The sequence below is a fragment of the Gorilla gorilla genome, chromosome 2 (genome assembly GCF_029281585.2).
Source record: "Gorilla gorilla gorilla isolate KB3781 chromosome 2, NHGRI_mGorGor1-v2.1_pri, whole genome shotgun sequence".
In the NCBI taxonomy this organism is placed as follows: domain Eukaryota; kingdom Metazoa; phylum Chordata; class Mammalia; order Primates; family Hominidae; genus Gorilla; species Gorilla gorilla.
Window position 1 is genome coordinate 29,270,776 of NC_086017.1, and position 22,882 is coordinate 29,293,657.

Genomic DNA, 22,882 nt, shown 5'->3' on the forward strand with positions numbered 1-22,882 from the left:
TTCCAAGACAAGATCGCGTATGCACTTTTATATGCTGCATTGCTTGCCTTCTGGGTTATCAAGGTTTACTCCATCACTGGCATCTGACACATTTATCTCTACTCATGTTTCTCTTCTGCATTTCGCTGTGTTTCTTGTTCTCCTGTGTGTTGTCTCTCTGCATTCTATCTACTTCTTATTTTTCAAAATGACTGTGCCCCCCCCTCCCCCTTTAGGTCTCTCTGAGACAACGTCATTGCCCTGTGTTTACTTCAAGGCCAATCGCTTCACCACACGCTGGCTGAAAACTTATTTTGGAATGGTCAGGCAAACTCCCGCTACTTATTGTTTTTCACACCTATCAAGCCATGAAACAAAGTTACTTATATGTTTTTAAATGCATATGAGTCAGAATCCACTCTTTTTTTTTTTTTTTTTTTTTGGAGACAAGAGTCCTCGCTCTGTCACCAAGCCTGGAGTGCAGTGGCGCGATCTCGGCTCACTGCAAGCTCCGCCTTCCGGGTTCACGCCATTCTCCTGCCTCAGCCTCTGGAGTAGCTGGGACTACAGGCGCCCGCCACTACATCCGGTTAATTTTTTTGTATTTTTAGTAGAGACGGTGTTTCACCATGTTAGCCATGATGGTCTCCATCTCCTGACCTCGTGATCCGCCCACCTCGGCCTCCCAAAGTGCTGGGATTACAGGCGTGAGCCACCGCGCCCGGCCGGAATCCACTCTTCTAACAAAGGCTGACACCTCAAAATTGGTGTTTCCTTTTGAGACTTGGACATTTTCTAGAAACATGAAGAAAACTCCTTTAGAACAGTTTCTTTTTTTTAACTTTTAAGTTTGGAGGTACAAACCCAGGTTTGTTACATAGGTAAGCTTGTTTCATGCGAGTTTTTGTACAGATTATTTCATCACCCAGGTATTAAGCCTAGTACCCATTAGTTGATTTTTCTGATCCTCTCCCTCCTCCTACCCTCTGCCCTCTGAAAGGCCCCAGTGTGTGGTGTTCTCCTGTGTCCATGTGTTCTCATCATTTAGCTCCCACTTGTAAGTGAGAACATGCAGCATTTGGTTTTCTTTTCCTGCGTTAGTTTGCTAAAGATAATAGCCTCCAGCTCCATCCGTGTTCCCACAAGACTTGATCTTGTTTTTTTATGGCTGCATAGTATTTCATGGTGTATATCTACTACATTTTCGTTATTCAGTCTCATTAATGGACATTTAGGTTGATTGCATGTCTTTGCTCTTGTGAATAGTGCTGCAATGAATGTATGCATGCATGTGTCTTTATAATAGAATTACTTATATTTCTCTGGGTATATATCCAGTAATGGGATTGTTGGGTCCAATGGTATTTCTGTCTTTAATCCATCTTGAGTTAACTTTGTATATGGTGTAAGGAAGCGGTACCATTTCAATCTTGTGTATATGGCTAGTCTGTTATCCCAGCACCATTTATTAAATAAGGAATCCTTTCCCCATTGCTTGTTTTTGTCATGTTTGTCAAAGATTAGATAGTTGTAGGTGTGTGGTCTTATTTCTGGATTCCCTATTCTGTTCCATTGGTCTCTGTGCCTATTCTTGTACTAGTGCCATGCTCTTTTGGTTACTGTAGCCTGGTAGTATAAGTTGGGTAGCATGATGCCTCCAGCTTTGGGTTTTTTTTGTTTTTGTTTTTATTTGTTTTGCTTAGGATTGTCTTGGCTATTCAGGCCCTTTTTTGGTTCCATATGAATTTAAAAATAGTTTTCTTCTAGTTTTGTGAAGAATGTCAATGGTAGTTTAATAAGAATAGCATTGAATCTATAAATTGTTTTGGGCAATATGGCCATTTTAATAATATTAATTCCTTCTATGCATGAGCATAGAATGTTTTCCATTTGTTTCTGTCATCTCTGATTTTCTTGAGCAGTGTTTTGTAGTTCTCTTAGTAGAACTCTTTCATCTCTCTAGTTAGCTGTATTCCTAGGTATTTTATTGCTTTTTTTGGCAACTGTGAATGGGAGTTTGTTTGCGATTTGACTCTCTGCTTGACCATTGTTGATATATAGAAATGCTAGGGATTTTTGCACATTGATTTTGTATCCTGAGGCTTTGCTGAAGTTGTGTATCAGCTTAAGAAGCTTTTGGCCTGAGACGATGGGGTTTTCTAGGTATAGAATCATATCATCTGCAAACACAGACAGTTTGACTTCCTCTCTTTCTATTTGAATATGCTTCATTTCTTTCTCTTGCCTGATTGCCCTGGCCAGAACTTCCAATAATATGTTGAATAGGAGTGGTGAGAGACGGCATCCTTGTCTTTTGCAGTTTTCAAGGGGAATGGTTCCAGCTTTTGCCCATTCAGCCTGATGTTGGCTGTGGGTTTGTCACATATGGCTCTTATTATTTTGAGGTATGTTCCTTCAATACTTAGTTTATTCAGAGTTTTTAACATGAAAGGATGTTGATATTTATCAAAAGACTTCTCTGCATCTATTGAGATAATCGTCTGGTTTTTGTCTTTAGTTCTGTTTACGTGATGCATCACATTTATTGATTTGTGTATGTTGAACCAACCTTGCATTTCTGGCGTGAAGCCTACTTGATTGTGATGGATAAGCTTTTTGATGTGCTGCTGGATGCAGTCTGCTAGTATTTTGTTGAGGGTTTTTGCATCGATGTTCATCAAGGATATTGACTTGAAGTTTCCTTTCTTTGTTTTACCTCTGCCAGGTTTTGGAATCAGGATAATGCTGGCCTCCTTAGGAAGTAGTCCCTTCTTCCCTCCTTTTCGGTTTTTTGGAATAGTTTCAGTAGTAATGGTACCAGCTCTTCTTTGCACATCTGGTAGACTTCAGCCAGAAATCTGTGTGGTCCTGGGTTTGTTTGTTTTGTTTTGTTTTGCAGGCTATTTATTGCTGCCTCAATTTCAAAGCCAGTTATTCACCTGTTCAGGGATTCGATTTCTTTCTGGCTCAACCTTGGGAGGGTGTATGTACCCAGGAATTTATCCATTTCTTCTAGATATTCTAGTTTATGTGCATAGAGGTGTTTATAACATTCTCTCATGGTTCTTTGTTTTTTCGTGGGGTCAGTGGTAATATCACCCTTATAATTTCTGATTATGTTTATTTGAATCTTCTCTCTTTTCTTCTTTATTAATCTAGCTAGTGGTCTATTTTATTAATTTTTTCAAAAAACCAGCTCTGGGATTTGTTGATCTTTTGAAGGGTTTTTCGTGTCTCTACTCCTTCAGTTCACCTCTGATTTTTGTTATTTTTTAACTTCTGCTAGTTTTGGGATTTGTTTGCTCTTGGTAGAACAGTTTCAATACGAAGCTAAGGTAAACAAAACCCAGTGAACTCTTTAACAGGTTATTTGTATACAATATTCAAGCATATTATATGGTCTAATTTATTTTACATTTACTTTTATGATTCAGATGTTAGAAAATGCATCCCCCTCCAATATTTTTGGAAAAAAAACGTGATTAGAATTTTCTTTTGAAGTTTTGCAAACCAGGGAAACTTGAGATTCCTTTTCAATAGGTGACAACACCCTATCCTTTTAAGTTAAATGGCTGCCAGGAAACTACCAAAAACAGTTGAGAAATGATGTGCAAATTTGAGACGAGACCTGTCACTTCATTTTTCCTCTCTAGCTTTTCACCAGCCTGAAACTTTGAGAAAAAAGAGAGGACAATAAGGAAATTTGGGGCAGATTATTAATGTGAACTTTAGCATATCAATAATAAAATAATTTGCCTGGACTTAATTATTTTTATCCCAAATTGTCTTCCTAAAACATGTTTTTGTCCTGATGTAATGCAAGTGATGAGTACTTTCAGTTAAAAAATTCTTATTTAGTAAACAGTTTCATTTGTAAATGATACTCTGAGCTCAGACACAAATGTATGTCCCACAAACCTATTTAAGCCACGAGAAACACTAGAGCAACTACCCATGAAATAAATGCCCATGTTGGGGAACAGATCTGAAAGCATTGTGAATTGTAAGTATTTTATGTAGGAAGGTTAAATGCAACAGTTCATAGTTTTATGTTCTGCCAACTTAACCATGAGCCTAATCTTTGTTACGCTTTTTTCTATTATTAGCTGAGATTTAAGAGGCATTTGGAAGTGCCCCAGTTAGCTGGAAACAGATGGCCTGTTCTTTCTCTTCTTAGAATCAACCAGAGAGCTCTACAGTAGCTGCTCAACTGTGGCTTCAGATTGTTTAGGGTTTTTTTGTTTGCTTGTCTTTTGTTTTTTTTGGTTTTTTTTTGTACACGTGATGATGCCCTATTTTGGCAATTTATGATACTGTACAATCTTTCAATTAATCATTGCTTAAGTGAAATGCTATACTTTAGTAATCAATGTTCAAAAACTTCCTATCGTACAAACTTTTCAACTTTTATGTACACTATTATGAACTGGCAACCTCTGGACTAGTTTAATACAAGTGGCACATTTTTGTGACAGTACTAACAGTGTATAATATTGCTTGCCCTGGAAGGTTGTATAGCAATGGAAATAGAGCACAAGTGATACATACATGAGAATGTGAAAATCTGCCATCTTTATCCCATCAATATGTGCTGATGGATCTTCCCTCAAAGAATTAAAACAAATGAAAGATAAATTCAAAAAGTCATACTTTTTACACAGTTTTGCTTTTAAAAAATGTCAATCATTTGTGAAGAAGCATTACAGAATATTATTTCACAAAATCTTAGATGTGAAAGCAAACCTAGAGATTATTCAATCCAATCACTTCATATTTAAGTTTAAAAAACTGAATTCTATGAAGGATCACAGAGCTACTCAATTAGTAGCAAGACCAAGCATAGGACCCCAATTTCCTGACTCAAAGTCCAGTCTTTACTATTTTATGATTAATTACTTTTGTTTCAGATGTTTATCTCAAAAGTAGATTGTACTAATTCAGAAATGTAAGACACTTCTTATTTTGTGAGAATCAGTCTGACATTAGTGGGAATTCCAAGTCATAACTGCTTTCCTGTCAAACTGGGACCTAAATTTACTGATGCCTTCTGAGTAAATCAACAAATAACACTAAATGCCGTTATGGCTTTGTGCCATTCTAGCCTTATCCTTGATCACATCTCATAAAATGGAAAAGGGGTGAAGGGATGAGAGTGAGCTTTGGGAACCAAGTCTCTAACCTCTTTGACTCTATTTCTTAAATTAAAATGTGAAAAATTTATAGTTTAGTTAATAGTAATGTACCAATGTTAATTTTATAGTTTTTACAAATGTGCTTGATAACATAAGATATCACCACTGGAGGAAACTAGGTGAAAGATGTGGGGTACACAGGTGCTCTCTGTACACTTTGAACTTTTGTGTAAATCTAAACTTATCTCAAAACAAAAAGTGTTTTTAAAGCAAAACAACAACAAAAACACCCCAAAAATTATAGTCATGGGCACTAGATTAACCTTGAAGCACAGAGACAGATATGTAAGTATGTTTCTTATCAATGATGTTTGTAATCAATGCTATGAAGTATAGATATTTTAAGAGCAATAGAGATGAAATCTCAAGCTTTTCTCTGATATTTGCTCTTATTAAGTATTTGTAGCAGTAACAAATACTTCACCAATAACCACCCCACCCTCATCTCCCTTACACAGACATAAAGACACACACACACTCAAACTTCTGAAACTTATCCTGATATTTCTCAGTCACTTCTGCAGCTGAGTAGTCCCATGCTTCAGGCCCTTGCCTAGGAGGCTGAAGAGGGTGGAGAAGCTCCCATGTTATGCCCCATCATAATCATTTTCTTCCAGTGCTCTGCCTCTCCCAGCAAACTGCCTGCCACCTTTTGCATCACAAAAATCACAGTGCTTTTCCACCTCTCATCCTAATGAAGTCCACGAGGATAATTAAGTGGACCTTCAGAATTGTGGAGAGGGGGGAAACAAATGTAGTAAGAGTATTTTTTTATGCTTGGAATTTGCATTTGACACTTCTTAATTACTGTTAAAGTAATATCCAGATTCTAAATACCAAGGCATACTATGTTTATATTGTAGATTGTGTTTGGATAATTCTATTTTCTCTGGTATGATGTTATGCTTTTGGGACACATTTTCCCACTAAAGTGGGAAGTGCAAACCTATTTAATAATGATCTCAACACAGCACAATTTAAAATGATAATTGGAAATGATCTTTTGTACAGCATCACGAGATAACTATACAAATGAACTCTTGTATGGTTAATAATGTATTTAAAACTTGAAAACTGCTAAGAATAAATCTTAAATGTTCTCACCACACACACACACAAAAAGATAACAATGTGAGTTCATGGATATGTTACTGGGCTTGATTGTGGTAATCATTTCATAACGTATATGTATATCGAAACATCATGTTGTATACCATAAATATATACAATTTTTATTTATCAATTATACCCCAATAAAACTGAAGAAAAAAAGAATCAAAATATGCCCAAAAGACCACTGGAGGAAAAAAATACAACAAAATGATTACTTCTGGGTTAAAATTCTGATAATGCCACTTTGAACAAGTTACTTAATGTCCCTGAGCCTTATTTTTCACATCTTTAAAGTAGAGATAACAATTCCTAAGTCTTTGTGATTATTAATGAAATAATGAACCAAAATGTGGGCTGTAGTTGTACCTATTCCATAGGGTTAGTACACGTAAATGAGATGGGATGTACCATTTTCGCAGAGTATCTAGAGCACAGGTAGCACTTAATAAAATGTTGACCATGTGCTAACCTGCTAACAAGGAAGCCCTCACATGGGCTCCATTCTTGCTGCTAGCTAACTTCTTTTACAACATGGCTCATTCATACCATATTAAGTAGAACACCATTTTGAATTATAGGTGTGATTAAGTACTTGCTGATTATTTCTACCCTTTCTCTCCACACACATATCGTTTAGCAAACATCTAAATCTGATTTAACAAGCTTATCTTTTACTAGGTGGTTTTTCATATTACTGAAGTATTGTATATAACCACAGAGATTCTCCATAGTTTTTCATTAAATAAAATGCTCGCATTCCTTATATTGAACCTAAAACATGTTAATTTACCAAATGCTAACATAAATCAAAGTTTTTGGAACACATCTGTTGTATTAAACAGATCACACCTGTACACATTGTTAATGCACACATATAAATAGTAAACCAAAGTATATTATTGTAGGAAATCTAAAGAGTAAAATAATAAACTCCTATTTAGAGTTAAAAGTATGTAATTAAGCAAAATACTGGGTCCATGGTAACTATGCAATCGAAAAATACATCAACTGAATTATCATGCTAATGATAAACTCTTCTAGGAATGACTCTGAAGAGTCATTCTGTCTTTGAAAATGATTATTTATTTCATAAACCTATTGTATTCATGGAATCTATTTTACTAATTATGAGATTATTTTATGATACCTTTTGTTTTTATCATAAGTCAGTGTCCTCAGTATATTTAGATTCTACTTTATGTTGTGTATGCTCTTTCATTCAAAATGTTCTTTAGGAAAAAAAAATTTGAGCAGAAACAGGCTGTCCTAGGACATCCTTTCCTTTAGAGATATGAGTTTCTCCAGCATAAAAAAAATGATTGGATTCCAAATTGGTTAAATAGCATCTTCTGTAACAGTACAGTCACATGTTGTCTTGTTACCGTGGAACATGTACTGTCATTTCAGAAGAGCCATTCTGTGAAACAGTTTTATTTGACCCACATAGCCAATCCTCGGATTTGTGGGTGTTACCTCCTTTCTGTGTTACCAGTTTTTTTCATCATCATTATTGCTTCTGCTTCATCAGCTGTAACACAGTTTAGGGCAATCCTTTTAAAGAATGAGATGTTTCTCAAAATAGACAAAACAGTTGGCTAGACAGAAAAGAGATATCAACAAAATTAGGTCAGTTGTTTGTCTGTGTGTTGCTCCCTGAACCACTTCAGAGACACACCATCTCACACATGTGTAAATGAACAGACATTGAGTAAGCATATCATCTGTGCATTCCAATACAAATTTTTATCCTATTTTATTAAGGAAAGTAAATGATATGCAAAGTGATTTCATTCAGAGAATACAGGACCAAAACAACCAAATAAATTCTTGGTTCGGACCCTCTTTAGCAAGCCCTCTAGGTGTTTCTGATGCAAGCTAAAGGTTGAAAAACACTCTGTAGCAACACAGAAGGAATAAGGCACAGTACTTGCCCTTAAGCACTTCTTGGTCTCAAGGAATTCCCAGCTGCTTCAAATTTGCATTTTAATTACCTAGCACAGTTTTATCATATATAAGCTTAGTTGATAATGATAATATTATTACTGCTTAAGAGTGTAATGGTTTTTCATCTCTTCTTGAGCAGTCATTCAATGAAGTGTTTATTAGAAAGTAGTAGTTAGTATCCATTACAAAAAGCCTTATGAATCTTATGAGTTGAGCTGCATTGTTATTGCTTGTTGCAACACACACACATAGAAAGAATTATAAAATATAAAATCTTAAGGGACAAACATTTTCAATAAAGAATTTTAAAGTGATTTTTGTGTTGTGTTTAAATTCTAGATAATATTATTAAGCTTATACTTGCTATCTTCTCATGTTTATTAATATAGGTTGTTTACAGCTTTCTGACAGCATAATATACAATTAACTATACATATTTATAAAGCATTTAATTTGATAAATTTTGACACATATATACATAGTATCATAAAACAGTTTGTAGAGGGGCTTTCAATTCTAATAGATTACAAGTATTCATTACTTGTGCAAGTTTTCCCCCTTCCAACCCTAATTTCAAAGTGGGACTGCAGAGAAGGCTTCCTGAGTAAAGTAACATGAGCTGAGATTTGTAAGACAACTGGATACCTGCCCAAGTGAATACAAAGGGGAAGAGTTTTACAGAATGGAAATAAAGTCTATCTCACCTAGACTTCTAGACTTCTCACCTCTGACATCTAGACTCATGGCTGTTGTAACTTATCATCACATTGGGTTTTGAAATATTTACTCAATTTCTTTGTTTCTTCTTATAATTCCAAATGAGATGAGCTTAACAGGGCAAGTGAAATAAACAACACTGTTTCTGAGAGTAGCCATCCCTGCAGTTTGTTTCTTGCATTAGAGTAACTTGTTTAGCTTTGACCATCAATCCACTCTGGAATTCATATTTATATGCTGTGTGTATTATAGAGAACAGCATGAGTAAAATTATATTTTCACTTTTAAAGAATGAAATCTAATAGCTTGCCTTTAATTTCCTTTTTACCTTCTTCTTCCTCTGAGCAAATTATTACCTCCCCAAATGTTCATTTATCATTACTCCCATGTGTTAATACTGAGACTTTACTTTTTCTTCTCTCATTTGCTTTATTTCCTCCTTTGCAGGTTGGCTTCATGAGTTGGGAAAGAGACTGGAATCTCCATACTATGGCAACAATACCTTGGGGGGCCCGTCGATCCGAAGTGCCTATATTGCCGCTCTGTACTTCACGCTGAGCAGCCTCACCAGCGTGGGTTTTGGGAACGTCTCTGCTAATACAGATGCAGAAAAGATCTTCTCCATCTGCACCATGCTGATTGGTGGTAAGAGAGCGTCTTCTTTTATACTAAGAAGAGGAACTATGCCTGCCTAACTGTCACTGCCTGTTTGTTCTGTCCTGAAATACAAAACAGATAAACTGATTAACACTGGAAGATTCTAAAAGCACTAATTAGACAGTCTAGATGCAAAGCTGTAGTTGTCTCTGTGGTTCCATATAAAAAAGGACTTGAGAGATTAACACACAAGAGCATGCATTTAAGAAGAATGGAGCAAGATTAACACGTGGGGCTCCTCTTATGTAGAATCATTACCTCATCCAGCTTACTGTTTTATCCTGCAAAGGTGAGATGAAGTAAGAGGTGGCTATGTAGGCAAACTTATAATACACGTTTGCCCTGCCCACTAGGATATGTACTCTGGACAGTGGCTTAGAACCTGAATTTTCCTAGATCCTCCAACTTACTTTTACATATGCCCTCTTTCTGGTCCACATTGTGGCCTTGAAACTATGGATCAAGTCTGTTTCAGACTCTTCACTCAGTTTCTTCATCTTTCAAATGAGGTATTAGGCAAGATGCAACTGTGGTTCTTTCTATCTCTGATGTAATGTTATATGACCATAAATATCATTGCTTTCTATAAAGCAAGGGTATTAGTAAGATCCAGCAGTACTTCTCCCAATAACAAAACAAATTTCATTTAGATGTGAATTGTATTTTCAGTCTTCGCACTTCTCTCCCTAGGCAACTCATTTTTTAAGACTCAATGAAAGAGGGTGGTTGATTCAGCAAACATCTATCCCCACTCCTGGAATGAAAGCCCCAAATACACTTACTTTAGAAAGCTCAAAACATTAAAAAATTAGGAAATTTGCTCAAAATGCTCTCTAGAGAATTTTATGACAATCAAAAACAGGAACAAATATTTCTTATATGAACATAATGAAATAATCTGCATTTTATATTTCTCTTCAAAGAAATCACATTTTTAAAGCATTAAGCATATTTTTTAAAGCCAGTAAGTTCAATATTCTGTTTAACTAAGAGACAGCTATGATTCACAAATATACATAAAGTCTGCAAAAACTGAGACTCATAGATGGCAAACGTGAGGAGAGATGGGAAGACTTGACAAGAGGGTCTAGCATGTCAAATCTCAGAAAGCATCAACAAAAATATACTTCCTAAGTGTGAGGTTCATGATCCAAAGTGCAAAAGCTATCACCCTCCTTTATTGCAAGTAAGAGCACCAAGTGAGCAAGTTTGGTGGAGAAGTAGAGAAGGCTCAACTCACAAAGAATCACACGGACCATTCATATTTGCAGAGATCATGCTAACAACAGACAATAATTCAAAATATATTAATAAAGTTATTGCTGTTATTAAAGAAGACCACAAACAAAAAGTATCTTAGAAAAGATATAATAACAGAGGTTAAAGATAAGCTAAAATAGCTAAGCAAAGACGTAAAAGAAAAAAGCAAAGCCATCTTATGCACAAAGATAAAATTGAAGGGAAAAAAGGGAATAGATATTGCAAAGAATATAATGAGTCATAAAGGATAAAAAGAAGGAAAGCAAAAGGAACTGAAGGGAAGGAAGAAAAAGTAGAGAGAAAAAACAAAAAGAGACAGAGGGAGGAGAGGGAGAGAGATAAAGGATGGAAGGCAGGCAGGCAGGCGAAAGAAAGAAAAAGAGTGAGTGACAAAGACAGAAAGAAACAAACTTAAAAAGAGTAGAGAAATCCCTAACAGTAGAAAGCAGGCTAAGGAGAACCAACATATGTATATTGCTTGTTAATACATAAATAAATTTTAATAAGAGTCAGCAGATTCAAAGGAAGACTTTTCACTATATAGCATTTTACATAATTTTTTAAAAAATTTTTGATAACATGAATTATTGCATGTAATTTTTTTAAGCAAGAAGAAGAGAACAAGCTAGATAGAGGCACAATAGAAAGGAAGGAAAATAACAGGCTTGATTCAAGCATTTATGTATTCAAATGTTGTATTAGTTAATTCTCACGCTGCTAATGAAGACATATCCAAGACTGGGCAATTTATAAAGAAAAAGAGGTTTAATGGATTCATGGTTCCACATGGCTGGGGAGGCCTCACAATCGTGGTGGAAGACGATGGAAGAGCACAAGCACATTTCACATGGTGGCAGGCAAGAGAGCACGTGCAGGGGAACTGCCCTTTATAAAACCATAAGATCTTGTAAGGCTTATTTACTGTCAGGAGAACAGCACAGGAAAAGCCTGCCACCATGAGTCAGCTACCTCCCACTGGGTCCCTCCCCACAACACGTGGGGATTATGGGAGCTACAATTCAAGGTGAGATTTTGGTTGGGGACACAGCCAAACCATATCAAGTGTATAACCAAATACTTACTGAATGTCTATTATATGCCCACACCAATACAATAATAAATAGTGAACATTTATTAGTTGTTTTTATGTTCCATTCTCTGTTCTAAGTGTTCTGACATAATACCATAATTTTTAAAGCAAATCTTTGGGATTGGCACTATTATTATTTCATATAACAAATAGACAATTTATTATACTATTTTCTCTGGACTCCAAACCCACCTTTATTTATTTTGCTTTGTAATGCTGGGGTTTGTACTCTGCAAAACTCATTCTTCTTTGCTAGCTGACCTCAGTTGCTTTTTCTTATGGGAGGAACCAAGGGAAGACTGGCAGGCAGGAGGAGGGGAGGAGGGACTGCCTGCTCTGGTGTGCATGCTGTTCCCTCAGTGGAGGCGGGCACCTCAGCAGCAGCAGGTGGTTTCAGCCTTCATTCTCAGAACCAAACTGATTGGACTTCCTCAGACAATCTTGCATCAGTCAGGGGCACTATCTTGTCCAAAGAGAACCCTGGCTCCCTGACACTCCTCACAGCTCCTGCTCTGTGTTTCTATGTTCTGATAACTGCACTTCTTCCCTTTGTGTATCCAGCCCTAAGGGTTAAGCCTTCTACATTTGCTATGTCCATGTTACCTCTATGCTCCCTTTTTATTTATTCAGCCTTCCAACCCCAGGAAAACCAATTCTCTATACTGAATTACTGCTGTTGAAATATTTAGTGTAATTTCCTTCTTCTAAACCTTCCAACTGATGCAGATTGATACTATCCACATTTTTCAGATGACAAATCTAAAGTATGGTGAATTAAAGTAACTTTCCCAATGCCACACAACCAGTTAGTAAAGATGCAAGGTTTGAACCCAGGTGAATACTTACTTCTCTCCTTAAATATGTAAAGGGAAACTTTACTGAACTATAAGACTGCTGTGATGGAGTATTAGGAGATGTTGAAGTCTACCTTGATCAAGTAAGCATTCTTCTTAGGCTAAAGTTCTGTTAATATTTTCTGCCCCACAATATTCCCCTCAAAGCCTGTTTTAGCATGTCCTCTTAATGACCTTAATTCAAGATATCACTTTGAGTTTTGAACCTTATAATAGGAGATGGCTCCTACAGGCTTCCTTGCATGAGAGATGTGATATGAGTGTGTGGGTCTTAAGCAATGGATCACGCAGCATACAGTGAAGTCAAAGAAGTATAAAAACAAACCTTCCCTCAAAGACCTTATGATCCAGTTTGGAGGAGATAGGCTTAAACATGTGGAAAGAGTTTTAATGATACCAGGCAGTAAATGCTAAGTGCTACATCAGTTAGGAAGTTCAGAAGCAGTGAGAGTTTCTTGGAAAGACAGTGCCATGGCACAGTTGTTCAAGTAGCATGCTGGGGCTGCAGCAACTGTAACAAGCTCTTGGCTGATGTAGAGCAGCGACAGCCTAGGGAGCAGAGAACAGGAATTCTCATTTTCTGAAGAGCTACAATGTGCCGGGCCCTGTGGTGACTGTTTTATATCCAGCGTTATGACTTTTATAATTTCCATTCTCTGTGATATCCCATATTTCAGCCAAGCAAAATCACAAGCATTTTGCAGATAAACAGTCTATACTTATTTAATACTTGCCCATGTTTCTTCTACTCCTGATGATAATTTTGGGAAATGCTCAAAGCCTAATTCTACTAATTTGACATTTCAAAAAATCTATAAGATAATTGAGCTCATTATCTATTGATCCACTTACTGTATTGTGAGTAGTACTGAATCAAAAATTGTTAATGCACAAACTGTTCCCTGCTGTTCTCTGTAGGTAGGTGCGACACTGATCACAAGGCCAAAAGATATGGGAAATAATCTGATAATGTCATTTTGTTTCTTGTTTGTTGAATGTTTATTGAGCAAATGTCCTGGTGCAAAATCAGTGCTCATTGGTAAGTGGCATTAAAAAATTTAGGTGACCCGAGCAGCACTTAGGAAACTATTCATTTGAAAGTCAAATGCCATCTAAGTGACTTGAATTTATTAGTTAAAGCTTTTCATATTTGTGTTTGTGGGGAAATAATTTTATATTACTGTGAAAATTACCCTGGCTAGGAAAAATGATGTCTGCATTTTAATATTTCCTAATTAACTAATTAATTGTAAAATGTTGAGAACTAATCATAAGAGCTCACACTATTGAGCACTTTGTTCATTTAATTCTCATAATACTGTGAGGTAGAGATTATTAATACCCCAATTTAGACATAAGGCAGAGGAGATTTAGTGAGTTTAAATCCAGGACTCACTAAGACCTGGCAAACTTCTTCTAAAATATTCATTTTATTATGTGCTATAAATTTATTTTGTTTACTTAATTTTTATAAATATAAACAAATAATTTATTTTTAAAAAGAAAAATCTAAAATTTGTGCTACCATAGACTTAAGTCTAGGGTATCTCACTAGGAATCCCCCACACAAGGCTGATGAAATTGCTAATGGCAAGGATGCAATATACTAGAAAAATCAGCAGTAGCAATATTAAATGAGAAAGGGGACTGGCAAAACTCCAGATAATTATCAAGGACAGAGATAATATTGCTCAGTGAGAAGAAGTGGGTGAAAAAATGCTGAATGGATCCACCTAGGAGTCCTCTGGGAACCCACCAGAATTTCCACAGGAGTTGTACAGGTTTTATTTTATATATATATATAAATATACATATGTACACACACACACATATATATACACATATGTGTGTGTATATGTATATAAACATAAACTTTATATATATGTGTAGATATAAAGTTTTCATTTAAGATGCCATATAAACTTCCATATAGGCATCTGTAATTATGGAGTGTACAAACCACTAATATATGGGAGGAATATTTAAAACTATAAATCAGAGAGATTTAAAGCAAAAATAGTTTCTAAAAATTATACATAGACAAAACCATGTGAACTTTGAGAACACCCAAAACAAATAAGTAATTCTAATAGCTTCAGATGAATATCAGAATTAATGAGCGAATTCAATAATGTTTATGGACACAAGATCAATATGCAAAAAATCAATTGCATTTCTATATACTAGTAACAAATTAGAAATAAAATATAAAAAATGATTACAAATAATTAAATATGTATGAATAATTATAACTAAAAATTTGTAAGACTTCTATGCAGAAAATTACAAAACATGTGAGAAAATAATGGAAGGATATACAATGGTGATGGTTGCTAACAATGGACTCAACATTGCGAAAATATCAGTTGTATTCAAAGTAACCTAAAGATTCAATGCAATCCCAATAAAAATTCCAGTAGATGTGTGTTTGTGTGTGAGTGTGTTTGAAAATTGACAAGTTGTTTCTAAAAATCAGTGGAGAAGAGCTAAAACCAGTCAAAGCTATCATGAAAAAGAACAAAATTGGAAGATTTGTGCTACAGATATCAAAATGTATTTCAGAGTTACAGTAATTAAGAGTGTATGGTGTTTGTTCAATAACAGACCAATAGGCCAATGAAATAGAAGAGAGTTCAGAAACAGACTCACAGATATGTTGTCACTTCATTTGTGATACGGATGCTACTTTCAGTAAATGTTGTTGGGCCAAATGTATACCTGTTGGAAGACAACCTTGGTCCCTCTTAAAACTGTACATAAAAATTAATTCCAGGTGGATTTTGACCTAAATTTAGGAGGGAAAACAATAAAACTTCTAAAAGGTAATATAGGAGAATATTTTTATGACCTCTGATTTGGCAAAGGTTTCCTAATCATGACACAAAACGCCCTAGCCATAAAGGAAAAGAATGATAAATTGAACTGCAGAACTTCTTTTTTATCAAAAGACCTTATTATAAATGTGAAGAGAGAAGCTACAGGATACGAGATATTTTCAAATGTTTATCTGACAAAGGACTCTCATCTACTATATATAAAGAACTGTTAAATCAATAAGAAAAAAATCAATCGACGCCCTGAAATGGGCAAAAGCTTGAAAAAAACACCTCAGAAGTAGATTTCCAATACCTGAGTAGATGACAAACATATAAAAAGGTGCTCAACATCATTAATCAGTAACATGCAAATTAAAACCAAAATTAGATACCATTTTTGTTCACCAAAATGGTATGTTTAAAAACACTGCAACCCTAAGTGTTTGAGATGATAATGAAACACCTTGACCTCCTCTCCTATACTGTTGATGGGCATGTCAGTCGATACAACTTTGTCAACATCTACCATATCTGAATATACCTCTACTCTGTGATTCAACAATTCCACTTCTGAATATATAACCAATGGAAATGCATACATATATACTTCAGGGTATATACACAGATGTCTATAAAAGCATTTTTGTAAGAGTCTCAAACTGGGAATGCCCATTAACAGGAGAATAAATAAGTAAATTGTGAAATACCTATTCAAGAGAACATTATACACTAATAAGAGTAAATGAACTACTATGTCATGGAACCTTATGGATAAATCATACAAACTCAATGCTCAACAGAGAAGCCAGACAGAAAAAAAGTACATACTTTATGATTTTGTTTAGAGAAAGTTTATAGATAGGCAAAGCTTATTAATTGTAATATAATTGGTAACTGTGGTTACCTTTGGTGAAGGGATTGGTTAGTGATTGTGAAGGGGACACAGGGAAGCCTCCAGGATACTAATATTTGGTTTATTTATCTCGGGTGGTGGGAGGTAGTGATTCTATAGCTATGTTTACTTTGAAAAATCTCAATGAGCTTCACATTTAGCAAATGTGTAACTTGTTCTGTATGTATCTTTGATTTTAATTTTACCTTGTAAAATTTTAATAGATGAGCTAAAAATAATATATCAAGCATGAGTTAAGAAGCTAGGTAATAGTGAGCTAAGTTCTTGCCTTTCATATCAGATTGTTTTTAGGTTTGTCTTAACAATAATGAGTCAAGCAATGGAGTACAATTATATTGTCCAAAATTTTGGTGATAACTGCAAAAATACCCAAAAAAATCATTTTAAAAGGTTGACTTTAGCGAGTGAGATGGGGATGAAGGGATGGGTTTGGGGCTGGACTATTTATCATAGATTTTCTAAACCATTTGCTTACAATTATAAAACTTTTTAAAGAAAGTATCAAACTACCAGAGGCACATTTCAGTTCCATAAATATTTATGGCATACTTAAATTATGCCAAGAGCTATGCTAGATACAGGGAAAACAAAGATGACTAAGATATGATACTTTCTTTCAAGGAGTTCACAGTTTAATAATGGAAATAGGTACTTAAGCAGATGATGTCCTTTTTTATTTCTATTTTTTTCTATTATAATGCACATTTAGAAAAGACTGGAAAACAAACAGAAAAATAAAATTACACATAGTCTCATTATCAAAAGATAGTTTTCCAGAATTTCCATACATATATAACTATTTTTTGAAATATGTATGTATAACTATTCATATTTTTCACAACCAAACAAAATATACAGAAAAGATTTTCTCATGTCTTTAAAAATTCTTTCATACTAAGCAGTGACTGCTTATAGTCACCTAATGAGTTTGCCCCAGTTGATAGAGTCATCAGCACAGCCTTGGAGGTTGGATAAAGCTTCCTAGTAAAGATCGTTCATCACTGAGAACATATTCAGTTTCAATGAAGCATTATTATCACAAAGTAATCAAGGCTTCCCTCGGGTCCCCTCACTGAATACACACACACTACCCTGACATAGTTTTATTGGACCCATATGATGAGCTATTGTGTTCACAAATTCAGGCTGTTCTCAAGATGTCTTTGCACTGCCATTTAAATTCATTATTTAAGAAATTTTTCTCATCTCTAGTCTCTCTGCCATCTGCCATCCACAAGCCAGTGTACTTATAACCAAGAATGGAAATTTCCAGGGCAATGAGGAGGTGGGAAAGAGAAGGAGGGCAGCTAAGATTACCCAAAACCTGAGCTCTGGCCTCCTTTTATATCAGTAGAAAACACCCCCTACTTAGCCTCCAAAGCCATTGCAAAATAGTTGGCTAAAGTAATTAGCAATGATGTTATACTCCAGGAGATAAGTGTTGTCCAAAATTCAGGAAAAGAAAGAGAAGGGGGAAGAAAAAGGAGAAAGGAAATGAAAAGAGAAAGGAAAAGACAAAGGGAAAGAGAGAGAGAAAGAGAAAGAAAAAGCCAGGCAGTTCTATAGAAGCGCTTCTTTCATTTGAGAACCGCTTACTTTCTTCTTAGATGCCAATTGTTGAGGTTCCTTCCAAGACCTCATACTGAGATGAGATTTTACAAAATGCATTTTATGCAAAACTCCAACACACAAAAAAAGAGACGCCCACACACTCAGCAGGTCTAACACTCAAGAATTATATACATCAAATTTTCTAGAAATAAAGGAAAAGTAAGTGATAATTTCCAAACTGACCTGGATACAGAAGTTCTTGAGTCAAACTTTGATAACAGAAGGAATGATGTTTCCTGACAGTTACACACACTCTTTGCCAGGGTGAAATGATAACCAGTGACAGAATGGTCATAATAACTTTGGAAAATGAAAGGCTATGAGGACCAGAATTTTATTTTTTTAACTACTTAAATTAGAAGTAGTTATCTATGCTGAAATGAGACTTTGAAATTGTGGTGACTCAGACATAGACTAGTACTTTTCAACAACACTTATGAATGCTACAATTAATCGAGTAATTCATTTTACTAATAAAATACAACTAGGATGCTAAATAATCTGAACATATTACTTCTCTTACTTTAAGTGCTTTACACATTATAATTAGCAAAGCAAAGTTAAAATCATACACATAATTAAGGAAAGCAGTGTTAAAATAAATGAAACAGAATTGTTCTCTGTACTCGATTTAATCTCCATGAAAAGACTATTACATAGTGTTAAAGATGGTAGGGCTTCCAAACACTTAGCCCATAAGTATATTAAGGGTGCCTGAAATCGATGTTTAATTTCTTTGACTTGGAGCAGAATCAGTTCTTTTCTTTGGTGAGGGTTTATCATAAGTGGAGCTCTTATCTTCCAAATAAAAGACTTAAGCATCAGAACTGCTGTTGCTGTGCTTCTAAAACAATACAGAAGAATGAACCTCTATTTAGAATCTACAAAGAACAAATCCAACATTTAGTTGTTACACGATATATATTTTTCATGGAATATTTTTGACCTGTTGGGAAACATTTAATTTTTGAACATTTAGGAATAATACATACTTATACATTCTTGCGTGTATCAAGCATTTATTGAGTATGTTTTGAATTTATTTCATCAATAAGTTATGTCTACCAAGAGCCGCTCTTTACTCTTTAAGAGGTTGCAGGAAAACCTTAAATCTGAGTCATTTTCCCCAAATTTAATTGCATTGAGCATGCTGAAATTTCATAACATGTTTCACTTTCATAAGGAAAATTACATAAACTGAGCAAATACTGTTTTTCATACATATACTAGGCACTTTTTTAAAAATACATTTGTCTTTAAATCTTGAAATAGCCCTATGAGTAAGGGCTATTTAACATAATGAGTATGCCCATTTGACATGAATCTGTTTAAAGGAATTATGTAACCTACCAAGTTCACACAATTAGGAAGTAGCAAAATCAGTATTCAAATCCAGATCTGGCTGATTCTGAAGTTCATCTTCTCTCTGCAACATTATATTGCTTCTTGTATATAGACCCTAAGTTTAACCCTATTCTAGTAGCTTTTCTAAAATACTGAGGTCTTGTTATGAAGGGAGTGATTTTATAGACATAGTGACCATTATTCCATAGAGAAATTATGTATTACCTAGGAAATAATTTTAATTCCAATGTGAGATTAGAATTAAGTTAGTATGCCAGTGTTTGGTAATTTCTGATAAATGTAGGGGGAGAACAAGATTTGAATTGGGGAGGTCCTGAAATACTCAGGAAGATAGAAGTAATAATATGTTGACATATTTGCACCAATGTATCCATTATGATGCTAAGAAATTTTTAACATAGCTCCTTGGGCACTAAGGTTTTGTACATGTACATTTTGATAGATCCTAATAGACAAGCTACTAAATGTTTAGTCTTTTTTTAAGCCCCAAATTACTGAAACAGATGATTTTACCCAACACATAAGCTTCATACTTCATTCCCAATCCTGTCCCAGAATAAGGATCAGGGATAAAATCTGAATATTACTTAGAGTTGAATTATCCATAAATATGAACGTGCTTGACCCTCATGTTTCTCTCAGTTTCACAGTTCCAGGTATGTCCAAGGCCTTCTTGGATTATCTGCTGGTTTAGAAACCATTTCAGTTTCATTCTGCTAATGACTAGTGAGTGCAAAATCCTGTCATACCTTCTCTGACTTGACGATACCTAGATGCTTCCCAAAGTGGGTAATTCCCGGAAAGTGAGGTCCATCCTTTCACTCTACTGTTCTCCAGAAGAAATACCCACCCTAAATCTCCATATGCCCTCAAATTCTGGTGAACAAAATTGTTCATGTCATTACACTTTGATGGTAGGTTTGGGACAGGCTCAAAGGGCAGGCTTAGCAAGAAACTGGAGGTTAAATACTATCTGGTTGACAAACCTCATTGAAACAAGAGTCCCATATATATATATATATACCCTGCTGGTGCATCTCATGGTGGCAACAAGGATTCTAAGCAGAATACCTCTTTTTCTCTGTGAATTCATTTGTTTCTTGAATGGTCTCAAATTTTCCAATATCTCCCTCAAAATTAAAATAACTGCAGAGCTGGGGTTGGGCTGGGTATTGGAGCTTCACACTGCTCAAGAAATCCTCAGTTACATTTTTAACAACTTCCTCCATATCTGCATTAATATAAATGTATCATATTTAATATTCTAAAACGAATTTTAAATGATGGCTTTTTGAGGGGGTGAGACTAAAATTCCCACAAAGGCTAACTAGTTAAAATAGACTTATTTCAAAAATTTATTTCATTCATTACTATTATAAAAGTAATTATTAAACTATAACTTTATAGCTTTTCTATCAATGAAGACTATTTTATTGTAACTATCAAACTATACATAACTATTAAAATAATATAGATGCAAATCGAGTTCAAATAAGTTTCTCATAACCAGAATGGCAGCTAGCAGGTTAAACGTAAATCAAAGGGGCCTATTTTGCATATGATTGAGTATTTTTAAAGATATTTTTACTCTGATCAAGCCATATGGAATCAAAGTGACTGCTTCAGGATGTACCCTGTGACACACTGTCTGTACCAAAATGCTTGTACCAAAATAGCTGTATCAACATGGCCATGTAACCACACTCTGCTCTGATCCAAGATAAACTGTAAATTTAGATTTACGTGGTGGGCCTCACGTCTCATTTCTCTTCCATTATATACTGTGTTGTTCTTTCTAGCCTTGATGCACGCCTTGGTGTTTGGAAACGTGACAGCCATCATACAGAGAATGTACTCCAGATGGTCCCTCTATCACACTAGAACTAAGGATCTGAAAGATTTCATCCGTGTCCATCACTTGCCCCAACAACTCAAGCAGAGGATGCTCGAATATTTTCAAACAACCTGGTCAGTCAACAATGGAATAGATTCAAATGAGGTAATGTTCATTTCTCATGTTGTTTTCAGGCAGAAAGCACATATTCTAAGGTAAAAGCAAGATGTTCTAATGCAGGTATCAGAAGTGAAAAGCATACCAACTTCTTTATTCCTTTACATTTTTAATTATTCATGAATCCCAATCCATCTTCTTTCACTTGCTTTGGCTTGTGTTTTCACAATGCCAATTTGGATTGACCAAAGTTTTATATTAACTTGCTGCTTATTCAATCAGGTGGATTTATTTTTCTTCTTATTGTCTCTTTTCGAAGGAATCAATTCTTACGATAATTTAACAGTGTAATCTGGGATAATTATATTAATCAAGTTTCTGTTTCCCTTAACATCAATAAAGTTAAAAAATTCCATCAAAGGGGTTATCTTTATACTTCCAGAAACACCCCAGACTGCCACTATAAAAACAGTATTATATAAATCAACGAACCATTTCATCAACCCACCAGCCAAACCTGTAACCAACATTTTAGTAGTGATTAATTGGTTTCTCCTCTCTTCGCATAATCACCAGTGGGTCCAAATTCCATATCTTCTGTCCTGACTAGGACTCTCTGTGAGAAGGAAGTCACAATGAGTTATATGTTTTCCTGCTAGAGGCTTTTTTAATTTGTTCTATTTCTCCAGACTTCTTATCAGCTGATTATTCAGTAGCACATAATTGAAATCACAGTCGCTGAAAAATCTCTCCAGGATTATACATACTTAGATTTCCTCTTCTGTATGCTGGATGGCCAAACAGCAGGAGACAGTAGGAAGAGCATCCCTGCTGTCTTGCAAAGTAAATCAGTTAGACTACACTTACCCCAATTTGATTTCCTCCTTCATCTTCTCTGACAGCTTTTGAAAGACTTTCCAGATGAACTGCGTTCTGACATCACTATGCACTTGAACAAGGAGATCTTACAGTTGTCCCTTTTTGAATGTGCCAGCCGGGGCTGCCTCAGGTCTCTGTCTCTACACATCAAAACTTCTTTCTGTGCTCCGGGGGAGTATCTGCTGCGTCAAGGGGATGCTTTGCAGGCCATCTACTTTGTATGCTCGGGCTCCATGGAAGTTCTTAAAGACAGCATGGTGCTGGCTATTCTTGGTAGGTCTGAATTGAAAAACTTGTATGAAATTTGACTCTGGAGCATAAATTAAGAAGATGAAATGGGGAAAAAAACTGCTATTGAGAGTAGGAAAAGAACAGATGAAGACATGAACTCAGGAGTATTCCTCATATGAGTTTAGTGTGCCTAAGTGTTATATCCAACATATTATTTAATTCTTGCAAAAAAATCCAGTAGTATAAATATTATCTCCATTTTAGACATGAATAAATAGTACTTTAGTTAACTAGCCCAGATCACCTAGTA

At 35.3% G+C, this 22,882-nt stretch overlaps 1 protein-coding gene across 2 annotated transcripts in view; it reads left to right on the plus strand.

Annotated features, from left to right (window-relative positions):
* KCNH8 (potassium voltage-gated channel subfamily H member 8) overlaps positions 1-22,882 on the plus strand; it is a 393,213-nt gene that overhangs the window by 280,960 nt on the left and 89,371 nt on the right. For both annotated transcript variants that reach the window (XM_019024893.4, XM_055383259.2), the window contains 3 exons: positions 9,393-9,590; positions 21,311-21,510; positions 22,365-22,614. In XM_019024893.4, coding sequence (XP_018880438.1) covers positions 9,393-9,590; positions 21,311-21,510; positions 22,365-22,614 — 648 coding nt within the window. The remainder of the gene's footprint in view (positions 1-9,392; positions 9,591-21,310; positions 21,511-22,364; positions 22,615-22,882) is intronic.